The sequence below is a fragment of the Littorina saxatilis genome, linkage group LG7 (genome assembly GCF_037325665.1).
Source record: "Littorina saxatilis isolate snail1 linkage group LG7, US_GU_Lsax_2.0, whole genome shotgun sequence".
Taxonomy (NCBI): Eukaryota; Metazoa; Mollusca; class Gastropoda; order Littorinimorpha; family Littorinidae; genus Littorina; species Littorina saxatilis.
In genome coordinates this window covers 49,285,904-49,306,319 of record NC_090251.1, presented here as the reverse complement: position 1 = coordinate 49,306,319, position 20,416 = coordinate 49,285,904, and the positions used below count along the sequence as shown (strand labels likewise).

The window sequence follows — 20,416 nt, the reverse complement described above, 5'->3', positions numbered from 1 at the left end:
TTAATCTACTGATCACTGTCCGACTCGGTGCTACGGATGAAATAAGAACATGTTTATAATTATTGTCTGAAATAATACACTTTTTTTACCATAGAGAGGTAAAATGTTGGAAAGTGTTTCTTACGTGCACAAATGTTCACATGTGTGCATATGCCTGTGAGTGTGTGTCTTTGTGTGCACGTTACATGCAGCATGTTATGCAGTCACAACTTCAAGCAACAGCAATCAGGCTTCAGTCCATCCCAAAAAGAAAATGTAACACAAAAGAACAGATTTCTCTCTTATATTAGAAATAAGTGTTCACTACAGCACACTTTCAACAAACATGTTAAAGTCAAACCTTTTTCATTCATCCAAGCATTCAGAACCACACCAGTCAGCAGAATCACAAGACATTGAATCTCGTGACGACAACAGGAAGAATAACAAACTAATCCTAACAATGGCAGATCACAGTTGAAGTGTTGGAGAGGACTGTCACGCCTCTTTCCTGACGCTCGAGGGCTGGGGGTTGCGGGCGGGAGAGATGGCCACCTCCAGATCATAGAAGGACATGGGGTTGTACTCGAAGAGCTCTGGCGCCATGTACTTTGGCTGGGCTTTCTTCCCTTGCACTGTCACATGAAATAGAAAACAACTGTCAAACTGTGCTAATAACTGGATTCAGTAGAACGTCCTTCAAGCCTGTCCCTAACCGGGTCAGGGGTGGGACTTTTCCGCGAATCCGAGATTTCCACGGACACAACTTACGAATTCCGCTGGAGTAATCTATTTTTCCGCGTCCAATTTCATCACAGTATCTATAACTTGTTGACTGAATGATATGGAGAGAAGTGAAGATGGAACAGAACACTGGAGGCTTGAGAGTTAAATTGTGCTGTCTGAAAACTCCTGATAACTAATAGTCATGTTGAGCTTCAAAGCATTGGGGCGTCACTTGGATCATACTATTGCCAGTATTGGATTATTGATACATGGTTCAGTACGTAAATATGCACCATTACAATGTTACCATTGTTGTGTGAAAGTGTTTTTTATGTTTGGTTGGGATTTTTGTTGTTGTGGTGGGGGGGGGGGGGGGGGGGGGGGGGGGGGGGGGGAGAGAGAATGTGATTATTTTGACCTGATCCAAATGAGCTGAATTTTAGTCTCAAAATGCACCAGATTGCACAGATTTTAATGTACCATTTAAAAAAGAATCGGGGGACCATGCCCCCGAACCCCCCTAAAATAAACGGATTTCCTCTTTTTTCACCACAAGAGAGTCCCACCCCTGCCGGGTGAAGTCGACTATGAGAACTAGAAGTATACTTCGCAAAGCTGGACAGACAGACTTTTAGCACAGAGTATTTGGTCAAAAGACTTTACGGAGTCTTTGCATAGTCGACTTCGGGCTCAATTTAGGGCCGCCTTTAAAGGTAGTCTTTCCCGTGATTTGGTTCATTATCTACTCTAACATCTGTCTGCTTTTACATGAGAGAAGGCAATCCCTGCCCCCCGCGGGTTAGGGGGAAGAATTTACCCGATGCTCCCCAGCATGTCGTAAGAGGCGACTTAACGGATTCTGTTTCTCCTTTTACCCTTGTTAAGTGTTTCTTGTATAGAATATAGTCAATGTTTGTAAAGATTTTAGCCAAGCAGTATGTAAGAAATGACAGTTAAGTCCTTTGTACTGGAAACTTGCATTCTCCCAGTAAGGTCATATATTGTACTATGTTGCAAGCCCCTGGAGCAATTTTTTGATTAGTGCTTTTGTGAACAAGAAACAATTAACAAGTGGCTCTATCCCATCTCCCCCCTTTCCCCGTCGCGATATAACCTTGAACGGTTGAAAACGACGTTAAACACCAAATAAAGAAAGAAAAGAAAGGCAATCCCTCGACTCGGTCATACCAAAATCAACAGTCTGTCAGCTTTCTGTACACAATCACATTTTGTAAGGAAATCATTTCCCTAATTATGTAATAGCGTGTTTTAAGTGATTCATAACAAAAATCCCACTCGGCACACAAAGCAGTCGTGCTGTTGATTAATATCTTATTGTGTCCAAGTAAAGGGATGGTCGTGTGCCATGTACATTTAACCCTAGGCAGACCTGAGATAGTGAGAAAAAGTCTGTTTCCACAGGAAGGACTCGTGCGCCTTTAAAATGTGTTATTGGTAGTGCACATGTGCCCCCACCCCCCGATGCTTTATGTATATTTCACTAGCCGTTTAGAGATTGTAAACATCTTAGTTTAACATAACAAAGTTTTCTGTCTACATCCAAAACTAGACACAGTGGTGTGGAATTGAAGCTGTAGTGATTACAAGATACTTGTAACCTAAACACAATCACACACAAAATCCACTTATTTTAAACTTAACAGTATAACTTTTTTGTATATACATACATGCAATAGTACTGAACCTGTATTCCCATAATCTTAGAATGACAACTACAGTAATGAGATGTCTTGATTAAATACACAAAACTGCATAGAAAACAGAACTCTGCAGAACTTCAAACAATGATTAATGCAAACGCAGATGTACAAACAAAACTGTAATAAGTTTTCATCAACAATCAATTTAATATTTAGAAAATGTATCTTCACCATAAATTATGAAATGCATGCCACTAGGAAAAACCCTGAAACCTGTAAAATTGCACATATACCACGCTTTATTTCTTATCTTGCTAACTTTATTCTTACTCAGCGCATTTACAGTTACACTGCCAATGCATACCCAAATAATCAGCTAATTAAAGAACAAGAACACAATTTCTGGAATGCACATGCATAAAAACATGCATCCGCCAACATGAAGAGATCCTAAAACTCACCAATATACAAACTCCCTGCAGCTAGGCGCTTGGCCGCATAAAAAACTACAGGCAAAATGAAATATATGCAATCAGCTCCTAATTTTGTCCGAGTCCTTAATAAACAAGATGAGCAGATAACTGCACAGGTACAGTGGAACCCCCCTATTAAAGACAGCCTCCCTTTTAAGACCTTGTTTTCTCAGACTTTCTGTTCATAGCCTCTGTAAATTTACCCCCGTTTTAAGACCCCCTCCTTTTTAAGACCTGATTTTATCAGATTTGTAGAGGTCTTAAAAGGGGGGTTCCACTGTATCTTTAAGTCTTTTAAAAAAGTTGATAAGTTGATCAACCACAGCTAGATCTAGGTCTCCCAGTAATTTACTTTGTAACAAGGTACATTTCACAGTTCAGAGCAAACAAACTGGTGAAGATGAGCAAATCTTTGAGATATATCCAAATCAAGAGCAATGGAAGAGAGTCAGATGCTAAATGAACACTCCCTGCTTTCAGCTTCCTCTCTCTCAGTGTGACGCCACTCTGGTTTTCGGATGCTTTCTTTTACCTCCACATTACTTTTAGAGATGAAACAATTGAAACAGTTTACCGAAAAAATAGTGGTTCACATTCTCCATATCAGTTAAAACTGGTATTATTTGTGCAGTTCAATGCTCTAATATATATATTTCAAACAAGGGGGCTTCTTTCTAAAAGCACTAAAAGAGAACATGAAAATTCCCCGGATCACATGTTTGACTACACAGTCCGGATGTCGAGGGTCGTGTACGACCCATACTTCTAAAGAAATATTTAAATAAAAAGAAAACACACCAGAAACCAGGTTAGGTACGTTTATATCTATAATCAATATTTCGGCACATTACTGCCTTCTTCGGGATGGTAAGCTTATGGAAAGAATGGAATCAAATAAAGAAGTATTCAGCGTAAGAAAGGATCTTAAAAAATCTAGCTGCTAGCGTGAACAGTTTGTGTGGTGTTTTTACATTTAGTCAAGTTTTCTTTTCTTTTAAGGGGCTAGCTATTGTCCGTCAGGGCTTAAAATGCCTATATTGGACATGAAATGTTATACGATGAAGAACAAACAAGTCGCGTAAGGCGAAAATCGAAAATTTCTTATCAAATTTTCATTTAATTAATATACTTACCAACTCACATAAATAGCATTAACTTCAGTTTGATGCGTTAGACATTGAAGCACTGACCCTGGTAACAGGGGGAGATAACTCCCAAAACAAAACAAACCCTTGACAACGGGTCCCGGGAGTTACCTCCCCCCACCGGCTGCCCGCGCATGCGCTGGACATACTGCCGGTATAGTCATTCCCACTGAAACACCACCTTAAACCACACAAAGCGGGGTAGGTAGGGAGGGCATTAACTATGTGAGTTGGTAAGTATATTAATTAAATGAAAATTTGATAAGAAATTTTCGATTAAATAACATATTCTTACTACAACTCACATAAATAGCAGATTGCTACACAAGGCGGCGGGAAACTCACCTAAACCTTCGGTAGAACCTGGCCAGCTGCCACCATGGCAGGCAAACAGCTCGAGCCATCTTGCCTAGTGCTGGCAATATCACGTAGATAAAAGTTTATAAAAACGTCTTCAGACTTCCAGTATGCTGCTCTGAGCACTTCAGTCATCCTGCCTGAGCGCAAGACCGCCAGAGAGGCGGCCCAGGCTCTCGCCTCATGCGTACGAGGCGACCGTAATGGGAGAACGGAGCGTCCCCCCCCATGTGTCTGCCACCACTCATATGCTTGCCTTATAAGCCCGGCAGACCATCTCGCCAAAGTCGTCTTAACGATATCCTTATCCCTGGCTACGTTTAACGAGATGAAAAGCAATTTCTGAGATGAAGCTCTTAACGGAGCCGTGCGAGACAGGTAAGCCCGCAGGGCCCGGACCGGGCAGTTCAAGAGGTCAGGGTCACCGCGCGGTAAAATAGAACGCAGCGACTGTATGTTCACGAAAGGAGACGGCTGGTTAGGTTTTTGATTCTTTGCTAAAAACACGGGCGAAAAACGCAAGATAACCGAGCCATCTTTTTCGAAAGAAATATCCTGATTAAGTCCAGAGAGAGCGTGAACCTCGCTTCCCCGACGCGCTGACGCAAGCAAAATAAGTAGGAGAGTCTTCTTAGTAAGGTTAGACAGACTAGCCTCTTTCAAAGGTTCGAAAACCGAGGAGCGCAAAAATTCCAGTACCAGTAAGAGATCCCAGGCTGGGACAGACGTTCTGCGTGAAGCAGAGCTAAGAGCGGAACCTTTAATGACACTTGCGATCACCCCGTCCAGGGTAATAGAACGTCCCAACTGCTTGAGGGTAGTGGAAATGGCAGAACGACGTACCCGGAGGGTAGACGCCGTCCGACCCTGGGAGGACAACCAAGCCAAATGATTTGCAACCTGCATAGTACGTGGAGACAACGGGTTAACGCCGTTAAGACGACACCACTGGGCCCAAGCAGCCCAATGGGACGAATAAACAGCAGAAGTAGATCTTCTATGCGCCTTCTGCACCAATGTCAGAGTGAGGTCTGACGCCCCAGCGCGCTTCAACGCTCTCCTGACAGAACCCAAGCGTGTAGAGCCAGGAGATGAGGGTCCCTGTGAGGGATCCCCGACCTCGGTTGTAGAAGCTCCCCCTCTCGAAGATCGAGAGGAATGGGTGGACCGTCGGCTAGACGAAGAAGGTCCGGAAACCACGCCTGGCTCGGCCACAACGGCGCTATGAGAACCAGCCTTGGCTTCTCCAAGTCCGCCTTTCTCAGTACCTTGCTCAGCAACGGAATGGGAGGGAAGGCATAAGCTACCAGATCCTTCCAGTCTATTTCCATGGCGTTGACCTCCCAAGCCTCCGGGTCCGGCACTGGAGACACGAAGACTGGGAGACGCCGAGAGAACCGGGTGGCAAACAGATCCACGAGGGGTTTGTCCACCTGCGTCCACAGACGCAGAAGTGCTTGGTGTGCGATAGTCCACTCCGAGTGCAGAATCTGCGAAGTGCGACTGAGTGAATCTGCCAAGATGTTCAGGCACCCCGGAAGGTACTTCGCTGAAACCACAATCCCCTGAAGGAACGCCCAAGCGAGAATCTCGCAAGCTCTGTTGGACAGAACCAGCGAGCGCGTACCCCCCTGCTTGTTCAGGTACGCGGCCACAGTGGTGTTGTCCGTGCGGATCAACACATGCCTGCCCCGCAACGAGGCGACGAACTCCCGAAGCCCGAGGCGCACTGCTTCCAACTCCAGAATGTTGATATGCAACGATTTCTGATCCTGGTCCCAAAGACCGGAAGCTGTGTTCCCCTCCAGATGAGCTCCCCAACCCTGAAGGGACGCATCGGTAAAAAGATGCAACTCCGGAGGGGGCAAGGAAATCGGAACGCCCCGAGTCAGCCAGGCCGAATCCAACCACTGACTTGTTGACTCCAGGAACCATCCCTGAAGGGGAAGGGACAGATTCCAACCTTGCGAGGCTGGATCCCAGGCAGAGTTCAGAAACGCCTGAAACGGGCGTTTGTGAACTCTGCCCAGAGGAATCAGGGTAGACATCGACTCCATCTGGCCCTGGAGTGACGCCAACACCCTGACAGGCGCGTGGCGGAGGCTTGACAGAGACCTGACCAGATCCTGCAGCTTGTCTATCCTCCGCTGGGCGGGACGCACGGTCCAAGCTCGGGTGTCGAACACCATGCCCAGATACGTGAACTCCTGAGAGGGAACCAAGTCGGACTTCCCTTGGTTCACGAAGAAACCTAAGTCTCTCGCAGTCTGCAAGACTATCTGGGTGTGCTGCCCGCACAGGGACTCTTGTTGACTCAGAATCAACCAGTCGTCCAGATAAACTCTGAGACGGATCCCTTTCTGGCGCACTAATGCGCAAAGCTGGCGCACTATCATGGTGAAAATCCAGGGTGCTAACGAAAGCCCGAACGGCAGCGCCCTGAACTGGAACACCCTGTCGCCCCACAGGAACCGCAGCCACTTTCGATCTGACCTGTGCATCAGAATATGGAAGTACGCGTCTGTCAGGTCGATGGAAGTGACCCAGTCCGACGGACGTAGGGCCTCCCTGACAGACGCTGGAGTCTCCATCTTGAACGGAACTTTCCGGAGAAAGCCGTTCAAGGGAGACAGATCCAACACCGGTCGCCAACCCCCTGACGCTTTCGGGACGACAAACAGTCTCCCGTAAAAGCCAGGGGACCGACGATCGATGACCTCTTCTACCGCTTGCTTCTGCAAGAGCAGTAGAATTTCCGCCTGAATAACGGCACAAGCCTCTGGATCGGCGGGGAACTTGAACCTGGGTGTTGTCCTGGTTAGAGGGGCCTTGCCCTCCAACCAGAGCAACCGGAACCCCGATCGAACCACTCCCGTAACCCAAGGGTTGCTCGTAAGAGCCAACCAAGCTGGAACGGCCCTTGAGAGGCCGCCCGCTACCAAAGGGGTAGGGGCTAGGGGAGTGGCTGGATCGGGGAGCCTTCATTGGGGGTTAGGCTTGCCACCTGACCCCTTCTTCCCGAAGGAAGGTTTCTTATTGTAGGGGCGAGAACGGCTGCTACCCCTGTGCGACCTCGTCTTCTGTCCAGAGCCGCGAGAAGATGAAGGCGGAGCCGAACCACCTTTTTTCTGACCCTGCTTAAGGGCAAGCTCAGACAGCTTAACAAAATGCAAGTCCTTCGCATCTTGAGACTCTCGCCTGAGAGCCTCAAGAGACTCAGGACCCAGTAGGCTCTGACCCGCGAAAGGAGAAACTTTCAAAGCCTCAACAGTGGCTTTATCCGACAGTCTCGAGTCCTTCAACAGAGCTTCGCGACGCCACATCACGGCCTGCGTGTACAACTTGGCCGAAGTTGCGGTCTGCTGAGATACGATCTTAGCAAGAGCTGCTAACAAAGTAACAACATCTTCTTCCACCGCGTCGTCCCGGAACTTAAAGGGCTCCAGCGACACAAAGATGGATCTGGACAACGCTCTAATCAGAGTGTCAGACACGGAAGACCATTCGAGAGAAACTCTCCCAGCTTCCTCAATCGCGATCACGCCAGCTTCGGTACAAACTGAAGGCCTCTCCTTCTTGTACCCATCCTTCCGTAAGTTCGCCAGCTCCGGAGTGACCTGAAGTGGGGAACTCGGAAGCGCGAAAGAATCGATCAAATGTACAGGCTTCCCGTACAGCCTAGGTTTACGGTTCAAATTCGCCGGCATGCGAGAACAATCACTCGGCGATGCCAACCAACTCTGAACAGACTCCGGCGCATCCCCATGTGCAGTTAAAAGAGGAACGATGCTATCGGAACTGGCACCCAGGACCCTAGCCATCTGATAGGCTATAGAGGGAGACTCCCGAAACCGGAAGCGGACACCATCCTCAGTGTCCCCCCGGAAATCGCCAAATGCGGAAGGCGGTGCTGCTGGCCGTGAAGACGAAGATGACACCCCTTCCGCAAAATATCTAGAGGTAACCTCAGCGGCGGCACTCAGCGCGCGTGAGAAACTCCTCTCAACCCGAAAGTTGTGTTCCGCCTCAGAAGAGTCGCCACAATCTTCGTCAACATCCCCATCACCAACAAAGATGTCCGATGAAGACCGATCATGACCGGAACCATCATTGTCCCTGAACGGAACTGATGAACTCGTTGTACCGGAACCCTGTGTAACCACACCAAGGGGAGCCGGTATAGCCGAGCTGCTACCACTGGTAGCTGGCAATCCGGAAGGAAAGGCGACCGGAAGCACACCTGTGCTTTGACCGGAAGCCGACCCAACCTGTCCCCCGCCGACCACAGCCGCCTGAGCGGAAGTGAAGGCAGGAAACGGATTGCCGTTACCACCAACGACCGGAACCCCCGTAGGCTGTGAACCGGAAGTCGATGGTAACGAAATGAAAGTGCCACGATCTCTCGGAAGAGATCCTGTGGCCGGAAATCCCTTTGCCGAAGCAGTTGAACCCGAGTACGAGGGACCGGACGTACCGGCCCCAGCGTCAAGGGTGGAATAACCGTCGAGATGAGCAGCACCCATTTGCGCCGAACACCCCGAACTTCCATGAACACGTACCTGATCGGCCGAAGCCGAAAGCTGAGGATCAGCAACGTCCGCCGACGTAATCGTAGCAGAAGGAACAATTCTCGACAAAGAGGCAGCGTTGCCAACCCCTGGAGGCAAAGCTGGAATGGTGGAGTAAGACACACCCCTGTCAGTTGCCAGCATCTCCCTCATTTGATCCTTGAAAGTAGAAAAAAGAGCAAACAATTCATCGCGCGAGACCGCCTGAGTCTCTTTCTCCTGCGGCGACAAGACAGGCATGCTAGCAGGAGGATCAATCGACACACGCAACGACTCCTTGCTAACCGGATCAAAAACATTGACCAGAGGTCGTTTCACCGGCGAAACTTTATCTTTCGACCGCGACTTCTTAGATTTACTTTTAGACGAAGACGCAGACCCAGAACTGCCCAGCGGCGAACCCACCGGTACCTGCTTGGCAGAGCTCTTCTCCTTGTCCGCCATCGAAATGACAAGTCACAACGAGAACAATTTCGCAAAAAAATAATTACAAAATTCTAAAATGCAAACGGCGGCATGCACCCGTAACACCGGGCACTGCCTACACTAGGTTGAAGTAACAAAAAACTCCAGAAATCGGAGTCAAAAGTTCCACAACCGGCAGACAAAACAAAAATGCAAATGGCGGCATGCGCTTGAAACACAGCGCTCTGCCTACAGTAGGTTGAGACAACAAAAGACCCCAGAAATCGGAGCAAAAAGTTTACAACCCAACATAAACAAGCAAAAGAAGGCAGGCACCTAAACAACGGTGCTCGTACCTGAAAGCGCCAAGTTGACAAACAGAAAAACTTCGTAAGACGAAGTGCAAATTTTCAACAACAATTACAAAATGCAAATGGCGGCCGGCACCAGCTAACAGTGCCCTGACCGTTATAAGCCAAGTTGGACAGAACAAGAAACTCCGACAAGTTAGAGTCAAGTTCCCCAACAAAATACACTTTGCAAATGGCGGCAAGGCAAAACAAGATAAACAAGAAAGATCTCACCGTAGTAGAGGCAAGAAACGTTCAGACTTCAAAGGGTCAACGGCCTACCGTGGCAGGCCAGCGGCTGAGGAAAACAGCCAGAGTGCAAACACGTCTATCCGCTAGCGTGTTGAAGAAGGGAATGACTATACCGGCAGTATGTCCAGCGCATGCGCGGGCAGCCGGTGGGGGGAGGTAACTCCCGGGACCCGTTGTCAAGGGTTTGTTTTGTTTTGGGAGTTATCTCCCCCTGTTACCAGGGTCAGTGCTTCAATGTCTAACGCATCAAACTGAAGTTAATGCTATTTATGTGAGTTGTAGTAAGAATATGTTATTTAATACAATATTTAGTCAAGTAGCTGCCATTTTTCAGCAAGACCGTATACTCGTAGCATCGTCAGTCCACCGCTCATGGCAAAGGCAGTGAAATTGACAAGAAGAGCGGGGTAGTAGTTGCGCTAAGAAGGATAGCACGCTTTTCTGTACCTCTCTTTGTTTTAACTTTCTGAGCGTGTTTTTAATCCAAACATATCATATCTATATGTTTTTGGAATCAGGAACCGACAAGGAATAAGCTGAAAGTGTTTTTAAATTGATTTGGACAATTTAATTTTGATAATAATTTTTATATATTTAATTTTCAGAGCTTGTTTTTAATCCAAATATAACATATTTATATGTTTTTGGAATCAGCAAATGATGGAGAATAAGATAAACGTAAATTTGGATTGTTTTATAAATTTTTATTTTTTTTTACAATTTTCCGATTTTTAATGACCAAAGTCATTAATTAATTTTTAAGCCACCAAGCTGAAATGCAATACCAAACCCCAGGCTTCGTCGAAGATTACTTGACCAAAATTTCAACCAATTTGGTTGAAAAATGAGGGCGTGACAGTGCCGCCTCAACTTTCACGAAAAGCCGGATATGACGTCATCAAAGACATTTATAAAAAAAATGAAAAAAACGTTCGGGGATTTCATACCCAGGAACTCTCATGTCAAATTTCATAAAGATCGGTCAAGTAGTTTAGTCTGAATCGCTCTACACACACACACAGACAGACAGACAGACACACACACACACACACACACACATACACCACGACCCTCGTTTCGATTCCCCCTCGATGTTAAAATATTTAGTCAAAACTTGACTAAATATAAAAAAGTGAGGGGGGCATGCTGGAAAACAGGAGGATGACGGGGGTGGGTGAGATAAATGGTTAAAAGTTACAATTAAGACTTCGTAAAATAAGTGTCATGTATCACCATGTTTTTCATGAGTTTCTTGGGGTCCACATACGTATTTTGGGGGGAGGGACGATAAAACAGCAGTTTATTTCAAAAATCACAATATTTTTAAAAGTTGTAAGAACAGAGCCGCTTTGGTTAAAAGGGTTTAAAAAAAAAGGCGTTCGCGCTGAGGACAGCACATACTATGGAGAGAACAGAGCTCTCTTAAAAGGTTGGAACAAAGTGCATCACTACTGGCCTGTCTACATAGAACACATAGACAACACAGAACAATTTCATTCATACACATATAGGTTAAAACTCTGGTGTTAACAATTATTAATATACGTCGTGATTTTATGGAGTATAGATCATGCGACTCTCGGCTGCATCAAAGCGAGCCCTGGTGCGGGCCCGTGAGAGAGCAAGTGACTGCTACCAAAGCACGGACTTTTATTGGGTGGCAACACCACCCGAGCATTCGGTAAAGGATATGTAGCGTAGTACGCTGCAGGCAGCTTGCTCGTCGCGGAGATATTCAGACGCTATGTGTATTTTTGGTTTTATAAAAAAAAATAAAAGGTTTTGACTAAATTTTTTAACATAGAGGGGGAATCGAGACGAGGGTCATGGTGTCTCACTGTCTGTCTGTGTGTGTGTAGACCGATTCAGAGTAAACTACTGGACCCATCTTTATGAAATTTTACATGAGACTGAGAGTTCCTGGGCATGATATCCCCAGACGTTTTTTTTTGTTTTTGATAAATTATGTCTTTGATGACGTCATATCCAGCTTTTTGTAAAAGTTGAGGCGGCACTGTCACTCCCTCATTTTTCAATGAAATTGATTGAAATTTTGGCCAAGCAATCTTCGACGAAGGCCGGATTTTGGTGTTGCATTTCAGCTTGGAGGCTTAAAAATTAATTTATGACTGGTCATCAAAAATCTGAAAATTGTAATTAAAATCATATTTTTATAAAACAATCCAAATTTACGTTCATCTTATTCTTCATCATTTTCTGATTCCAAAAACATGTAAATATGTTATATTCAGATTATAAACAAGCTCTGAAAATTAAAAATTATGATTAAAATTAAATTTCCGAAATCGATTTCATCTTATTCCTTGTCGGTTCCTGATTCCAAAAACATATAGATATATGTTTGGATTAAAAACACGCTCAGAAAGTTAAAACGAAGAGAGGTACAGAAAAGCGTGTTATGCAGCACAGCGCAACCACTACCACGCTAAACAGGCTCGTCAATTTCACTGCGTTTTGCACGAGCGGCGGACTACGGTCATTGTGAAAAAATGCAGTGCGCTGAGTTTCATTCTGTGAGTTCCACAGCTTGACTAAATGTAGTAATTTCGCCTGACGCGACTTGTTTGTTATTGTTGTTGTATTTAGTTTTTTTGGTTTTTTTAAATATCTTTGTCCCACAGTCTTTTTAAATTAATTATAGTCAACTAAAGGCCAAACTGACGACAATGAAGAAAATCCTAACCTGCAGGTTTGGGTTGTTCAGAGGCTTTCTTTGCCTTGGGGGCTTTCGCAGCGGTACTGTCGCCCTTTGCACCGTCACCAGCACCACTGCTACCAGCCTGGCTTGAGCAGCATCGGGACACTAGAGGAAAGCGTCCTGTCTGCAACTGCAAACCAAAATCATTATGTTATGAGATACTGTCATACTCAAGATCTAGCTTTGCGGATGCGACGTCACACACTGGAAGAAGAGTATGCATTTTGAGATTCATTCCGTGTGACGGTGAACCTTACACAGGGCTAAATCTGTATACACATTCATGTCTTAGCTTCCAGATCAGTCCACTGGACTACTACTATCACAGAAAGACTACAAGGTACGTCACTCACCTTCGAGTCTTCTGTGTGCTTGGAGTCGCTTCCTGGGGAAAAATATTGTTCAAGACGGTTTGCCTCTTCCTACAGTCTGTGTAAGGTCAAATAAATACAGTTGAATGATTGTTTGAACTGTATGTACCTTTAATTTTCAGCTTCCGTCCGGTGCAGGTTGTTTTTAACCATCATTTGGACGAATCTTTGTTTGCGAGCCGCTAACTTCCACTTGGCGTCAAACTCATGCATCCGCACCGAATATGCATACCAGCGCTCATTGGTTAATAACAGGATATTCGATGATTATTTTCCCGTGGGTAGCTTCCCTTTGCTGCACAATATTTATATATGCATGGGTGCAACCTGGAGAATTCAAAAAAACGGCAAAAGTTGGGGTCCAGCTTTTTTAATATTTAAAATGCCCCCCAAAAATCTCCTGGAACAAAAACATCGGCAGCCGATGAAACAAAAAACCGGCTGCCGGCGTGTAGCCGGCAGAGTTGCACCCACACATATATGTTTTAGACCAATGAGCGCTGGTATGCATATTCGGTGCGGATGCATGAGTTTGACGCCAAGTGGAAGTTAGCGGCTCGCAAACAAAGATTCGTCCAAATGATGGTTAATAACAACCTGCAGCGGACGGAAGCTGAAAATTAAAGGTACAATACATACAGTTCAAACAATCATTCAACTGTATTTATTTGACCTTACACAGACTGTAGGAAGAGGCAAACCGTCTTAAGATAAGATAAGATAAATTTGCAGATGTCTAAGGCCGCGAGGCCTATATATATCTGATCTTTTGACCAGTACTATTGACTATCCTAACTTTGAGATGGCCTAGTGTAACGATCTTTAGATCGTGCCTTATTGTCTAGACTTTTCTTCCGTGGCGTATATATATTGTGGCTGGGAGTGGCATGCGTGGCCTTCGTGGCAAACACTGGGTGGCTAACCTTAGCACAGTACATGTAGTCTTTGAACACACTGTCAATTCTGTTCTTGAAACTTTAGTGACGGCGCCTCCACAGTTGACTTGTCCAGGGCATTCCAAGTGTCTACAACTCTGTTTGTGAAGAAGTGCTGTCTCAATTAAGCTGGTTTTACATGCGTTTTTCTTTAACTTGTAACAGTGTCCTCTAGTACCAGACTGCTGATTGAGTTCGAGAGGATTCTTGCAGTTATACACACCGTGCATGAACTTGTACACTTCTATCATATCACCTGTCACTCTTCTGTAACACATGTATACTAGGGGAATATTTTTCCCCAGGAAGCGACTCTAAGATCACAGAAGACTCGAAGGTGAGTGACGTACCTTGTAGTCTTTCTGTGATAGTAGTAGTCCAGTGGACGATACATTCCGCCTGTGATCAGTCATTAGGATGTAAATTTCCAACCACACTCCAGTCTTACAGTTACACATATTATTTAAATGAATTACTCCATGGGGGTGAGAATGCAATACTGCTCTTGTTTTCTCTCTCTATCAACATGAAGATTATACGATATGCCCCCTAAGGCTTATACCTACTTTCACTTATACCTTGTATGACAGTTACTAAATTCTTGTGCCTATGATAAACGGACAACACAACAGTCACAGTGGAACAGTGCAAGTTACAACCGTACTCCCTTGTAAAATCAGTATGCTTCATTTGCGTAAATAATTACACATCACACACAAGAAATTGGCTAGCGTTCATAAATCGTTAGTTCTGTTCTCAGAAGAGCGACGACAAATGAGATCTTTTCACTTGTAACTTACGAATGCAGCCGCGCGTTGGAGTGCCCTTGCAGACATCTTTTTTCAGTGACAAGAGAAGATTACTCTCGCAACTTCCGTGGAACCCCCTGCCGGATGTGTGAAAACCCTGTTCCGGTCTTTCCAACCTCACCGCTTTCAACATGACGGACGTACAGGTACTAAATTTCAGGCAAACGAACCCAACTGTGTCCTTTTAGTTTGGTTATCGACATTTGCGCTGAATTATAGCGCGATTTTAAAGCTTCCCTTTCTTTACTTAACACGTTAGGTGTTGATTTATGTGTACGTTTTCTGTTACAGACGAGTTTGGAAACACGTGAAACTTGAAAGTGCAACACATGCATGAGAGCCCAAACATGTTTAGACTTACAGTATTTCGCATCCCATATCTGCTGCAGTTATTTGTTTTAATTTAATTTTAGTATTCACTCAGTAAGTTTACTAACTTGCTTATCTGTTTCTGTTTCAGACTGAGAAAAGCTTTCAGAAGCAGCCCACAGTCTTCTTGAACAAGAAGGGCATCTTGACCGGCAAAGCAAAGAAGAATTTGCGTTACGTCCGCAATGTTGGCCTGGGATTCAAGACGCCCCGAGATGTATGCAGGCAAATGATTTAACCTTTCCACTTAAATGATCACTGTGTGTGTGCGTGAGTTCTCAAAATGCAAGTACCTTGACTCTGAAGAGTAAGACTGGACTGGAGCATTTGAAAGGATTGTCTGATGGTGATACATTGTCAGTGATGATACCTTTTATCACGATGGTCTTCCTAGCTCTACATAGAAGCTCTGAGGATGCTTTATAAATCTGAGACAATGATCAGGCATCGTTTTGCATGGGGAAATATGCCCTTTTTGCCTTTAGTTCTTTGCACATTCTTTATTGTGCATTCAAATCCTTTTTTTGTTTGTTTGTCTTTTCTTGTTCTTTTAACATGTAATCATCTGATTAGTCACTGATGGGCGAGGGCTGTATTTTTTTTAAAAGCAGCGCCTGTTTACTTATGTGTATTAGCCTTGTTAATAAAAAAAATAAAATAAAAATTTCGTGTTGAAAATGAGTGCATGTGACTACATCAATCTTATTCTTATGGCCTTTGATAAGACTGCATGAATGATTACATTTGCCGTTTGATGTACAGGCCATTGTAGGCACCTACATCGACAAGAAATGCCCCTTCGCCGGCGACGTCAGCATCCGTGGCCGCATCCTGACGGGCAGAGTACTCAAGCTGAAGATGCAGAGGACGATCGTCATCCGTCGGGAGTACCTGCACTACATCAAGAAGTACAGCCGTTTTGAGAAGAGACATAAAAACATGTCTGTCCACCTCAGTCCAGCTTTCAGGTGTGTGCAACATTCTCACCTTTCTTGAAGATTTGCATTTCCTTTTTGGCAATAGACTTTTTCCGAAAATGACTGTCAGGATTTTCAAGCGTTGTGGAAGAGTTGAGTCCTGCTTTTCGGGTAAAAAAAAAACCACCAGAAAACGTATGGTTGACCAGTTAAAACCATGATTGCAGCGAATAACACACTGACTTGTATGTTATGCAGTATCCGCTGGATATGACCCACTTTTATTCAAAATACAGTAGACTTCCACTATATTGCGGTCTTTGGGGGCCTGAGATTTGATGTCGGTCCTGTTTGTTTCGGGGTCCAAGAGGTTTTTGAGTCACTTGAGAAAAAGTGACTCTATGTAATCGGTCAGTGTTAGTCTGTCCGGCCGGCCGGCCGGCCGTCCGTAGACACCACCTTAACGTTGGACTTTTCTCGGAAACTATCAAAGCGATCGGGCTCATATTTTGTTTAGTCGTGACCTCCAATGACCTCTACACTTTAACGATGGTTTCGTTGACCTTTGACCTTTTTCAAGGTCACAGGTCAGCGTCAAAGGAAAAATTAGACATTTTATATCTTTGACAAAGTTCATCGGATGTGATTGAAACTTTGTAGGATTATTCTTTACATCAAAGCATTTACATCTGTAGCCTTTTACGAACGTTATCAGAAAAACAAGGGAGATAACTAGCCTTTTCTGTTCGGCAACACACAACTTAACGTTGGGCTTTTCTCGGAAACTATAAAAGTGACCGGGCTCAAATTTTATGTGAACGTGACTCATTGTGTTGTGAATAGCAATTTCTTCCTGTCCATCTGATGCCTCATATAATATTCAGAACTGCGAAAGTGACTCGATCGAGCGTTTGCTCTTCTTGTTACAATATAGTCTAATTTGCGATTAGTGGACCGCGATTAAGTGGAAGTCCCCTGTATAATATGTAAGCGCCTAGGGCTATATCTAGATTAGGCGCATAAAAATGATCACAATAATAATAATAATACACATAAGAGTTTACGATTTGTTGCGGCATTGATCGCTTGCCTTGAGTGAAACCGCAGAAAACGTGTTTCGTATGCTTTTGTGAACAATTAGCAAGTGGCTCTATCCCATCTCCCCCCTTTCCCCGTCGCGATATAACCTTGAATGGTTGAAAACGACGTTAAACACCAAATAAAGAAAGAAAGAAAGTGTTTCGTATGAGGTCACATGAGTTTTGATTGAAATTGTGCTCATGGGAGGTGGGGGTATTGACAAGTGTTCTTAGATATCACTGCAGGACATGGCCAGTGAATTGTGGCTGCGATTTGCAGATTTTCGAGGGGAAAAAGGGCATCATATTGAGCGAACACTTCCTAACGTATACATCGAAGTCAGCTATTCGCTGCAATGGTGGTTTTAACTGGCCGACCATGTGTTCAGTATTTTTTTTGGTACCCGAAAAACAAGGTGCAATTCTTCCACAATGCTTGCACATCCTGACAGATATATTTCCGAACATCGTCTATTCAGTGTGTTGGAAATGTGCATTCCTTCCTCTTGTTAACCATCATGTAAACCAGGATAAGTCTGCCCAGGGTTTAAAGGAGTGTTGATGTTGCTGGCTGTGATGAGACTTTTCACGATGGTCTTCCTATCCACACTGGGCTGAGGATGCTTATTTAGAACTGAGCCAGCATCGTAGCCTTGTTTGTTAGACGTTGGTTTGGTATCCCTCTCTCTCTGTTTCTCTCTGCCCCTTCATGCATCACCTTGCCTAGTATAATGTCAACTGTAGTATGGGGCAAAACTTATATTTTAACCTAACTTCTGGTTAGGCCTAAAAAAAAAATAGGTGTGGTTACGGTAACCCGACCTACCCTATTTTTGGGGGCCGACCCTATAACTTTTTATTACATTTGTCAACAAAATACAAAAAAAAACCAAGTAAACGAGTGCAGAAAACGCAATGAAAGCGAAAGCGCCCGAGTCGCACACTTATTTCCCTGTCAGGTAGGTTTAACCCAAGGCCTCCCGCAGCGCCCGCTAGCGCCTGCAAAATGAGCCTTTTATAGTTGGGCCAAAGTCAAAAGGTGCCAAATGGAACACTATATTTTCATTTTATGTTTTATACTTTCTTTTTTGCATTTTTGACACTATTAATTAATGTACTTTTAATGTTTTTTAAAACTAACCCAGCAGTTTTTCAACCAACTGAATAAATTTGTGTTTTGTGTCCTGCTCTGAAATCTGTTTCTCGTGACATACAACATCTTCAGTGCTGTTTTTTGTAACCTTAAATGCCAATTTCAAGATGGAAATATATCTTTTTGTACAAAATCCAACACACTCTTTTGAATTATGGTCAAAAGAAATGTTCAAATATAATATCTTTTAAGCATGGCCATCATGAAAATGTCACGTCACTAGAAACAGATTTTTGAATTTTCTGCAAATCTTCCTAGAAAAAACAACAAAGACTTTTCAGACAAACCATGTAGCATTTGTTTTCTAACATTTATTTAACTTGTGTCAAGAGACAAGAAAATCTTGAAGTAAATTTTTGCATGAAAAACAACACTTTTCCAGTTTCTTGTGACAAGTCAGTGTGACGGAAGAGATTAGTTTTCCGTCACATGTTACGAGAAACATTTTAATTAACATTAATCCTGTCATAAATCATTGTAGAATGAAAAAAACAACATCAACAGAAACATTTATTCATATTTCAATAAAGTATCTTGACTTATGTATTTATTTTCTTTAATTAGTTTAAAACATAGAAACAGTGTGTTTTCTAAGTCTCTTGTGACAGTTCCGTCACAATCCTCCGTCACAAGTCACGAGAAACTGTTATATTAGCCCAAATCATGAAGAAGAAAAAAAACCAAGTTATTTTAGCACCAAAAATACATTGAGGAACACAGGGTACATTAAAATATTTCAGTTAAGACATTGAATTTCTTGTATACATAGTAAAAAGTGGATTTTAAAAGTTTCTTGTGACAGTTCTGTCACGGTCTTTTGTCACACGTCACGAGAAACAGTTTTATACTTGAACTTATTAAGAAAAACACTTTGAAGTAAAAGAAGCACCAAATCATATGAGGAAGATATATTACATAAAATATCTTAATTAAAGTCATTCAATTACTAAAATACATGAGAAAAAATGGGTTTCACATGTTTCTTGTTACAGTTCAGTCACACACAAAAAAACATGTTAAATGGGTTATTTTATTCAAAACAAGTTGATTAGTTGACTAGATGACTAGTTATTTGACTAGATGTTTGTCAATAGATACTTTTAATTTCATTCATGAATGTTTTATTTACTTTTTGAACTTGAACTTGCATTTAAATGACTAGGTAAGGAAACTTTTAATCACAAGTTAACCAATATTTATTTTCACATTGACAGTCAGTTACATTTGACAGTTAATGAATAAATCCACGCACAACAGTTTCACTAGAAAAAAAAGCATTAATGTATTTGAGAAAAAGCAAAACATTACATCAGAATTAAACTGGATTATGAAAGCAGAAGAAAAAAATATTTCTGCAAAATGAGCATTTAAACTGATATTCATGTTGGTACGATTGTTGAAAATATCAGTTTCGTTCCTTATACATGGCAAATAAACCAAAGATAATCAATTGCATGCTGCTGAGTTTATACATCATCATCATCATCATCATCATCTTCTTCTTCGTCATCATCATCATCATCATCCTCTTCTTCTTTTTTGCAACTCTTAAGCATGTTGAAAAGTAAACACTATTGATCGGCCCTCTTGCTCCATTTCATAGTCCTCAAGGACCATTTTGATGTCTGGAAGCGGGCAGAAAAATATGCCTTGTCCAGCGTTCGGCCGTTTCCAGGACTGTCCTCGGTTGCATTGGACCAGGAAGACGCCCCAAGCCCCTCGTCCGTGCCCTGGAACCACCACTTCACCCGTTGTTAACTGCAAACAAAAAAATCAATGATAGTGTCATTGTCATAATAAATCATTAAAATCAATTGATGAATGTGGTGAACCTGGGTGTTTGAAGGGGGAATTTCAAATGATCACTCTAATGATAAAAGGTTGCCTTTTATAGATTGACTCAGTGGTAAATTAGCTCTGAATAAGGTTCATTCTCACCTCTGCCACATACAGGTTTGGCACTGCAGTGTTTTTCCCGCCTTCTTGAGGAACTTGGACCAGAACAAAGTCACTGGCTGTCAGCTTGGAGTGGAAGCCTTGATACCATTAGGGAAAATTTTCTATTCAATGATCATTTACGTTCTTTTTTATTCTTTAGTGGACATTTAGAAGTTGATGTTATGACAATACATAAATTGTTACAATGAG

At 43.4% G+C, this 20,416-nt stretch overlaps 3 protein-coding genes across 3 annotated transcripts in view; 1 reads left to right on the top strand and 2 right to left on the bottom strand.

The window, feature by feature from the left end:
* Window positions 1-267: 267 nt before the first annotated feature.
* LOC138971701 (uncharacterized) lies at window positions 268-14,881 on the bottom strand. Its single transcript, XM_070344481.1, has 3 exons — window positions 14,742-14,881; window positions 12,621-12,765; window positions 268-614 (listed from the first exon to the last, which is right to left on the bottom strand). The coding sequence occupies exons 1-3, from the start codon at window positions 14,775-14,777 to the stop codon at window positions 478-480; spliced, it is 318 nt and encodes a 105-aa protein (XP_070200582.1). The 5' UTR covers window positions 14,778-14,881; the 3' UTR covers window positions 268-477.
* The window catches only part of LOC138971700 (small ribosomal subunit protein uS17-like), an 18,989-nt gene continuing 13,334 nt past the window's right edge, over window positions 14,762-20,416 (top strand). The window contains exons 1-3 of the mRNA XM_070344479.1: window positions 14,762-14,896; window positions 15,211-15,336; window positions 15,882-16,087. Of these exons, the coding sequence (XP_070200580.1) occupies window positions 14,882-14,896; window positions 15,211-15,336; window positions 15,882-16,087 (347 nt within the window). The 5' untranslated portion in view covers window positions 14,762-14,881. The remainder of the gene's footprint in view (window positions 14,897-15,210; window positions 15,337-15,881; window positions 16,088-20,416) is intronic.
* The window catches only part of LOC138971696 (uncharacterized), a 6,149-nt gene continuing 3,587 nt past the window's right edge, over window positions 17,855-20,416 (bottom strand). Inside the window, exons 3-4 of the mRNA XM_070344476.1 lie at window positions 20,207-20,304; window positions 17,855-20,026 (exon numbers count right to left, since the gene is read on the bottom strand). Coding sequence (XP_070200577.1) covers window positions 19,817-20,026; window positions 20,207-20,304 — 308 coding nt within the window. The 3' untranslated portion in view covers window positions 17,855-19,816. The remainder of the gene's footprint in view (window positions 20,027-20,206; window positions 20,305-20,416) is intronic.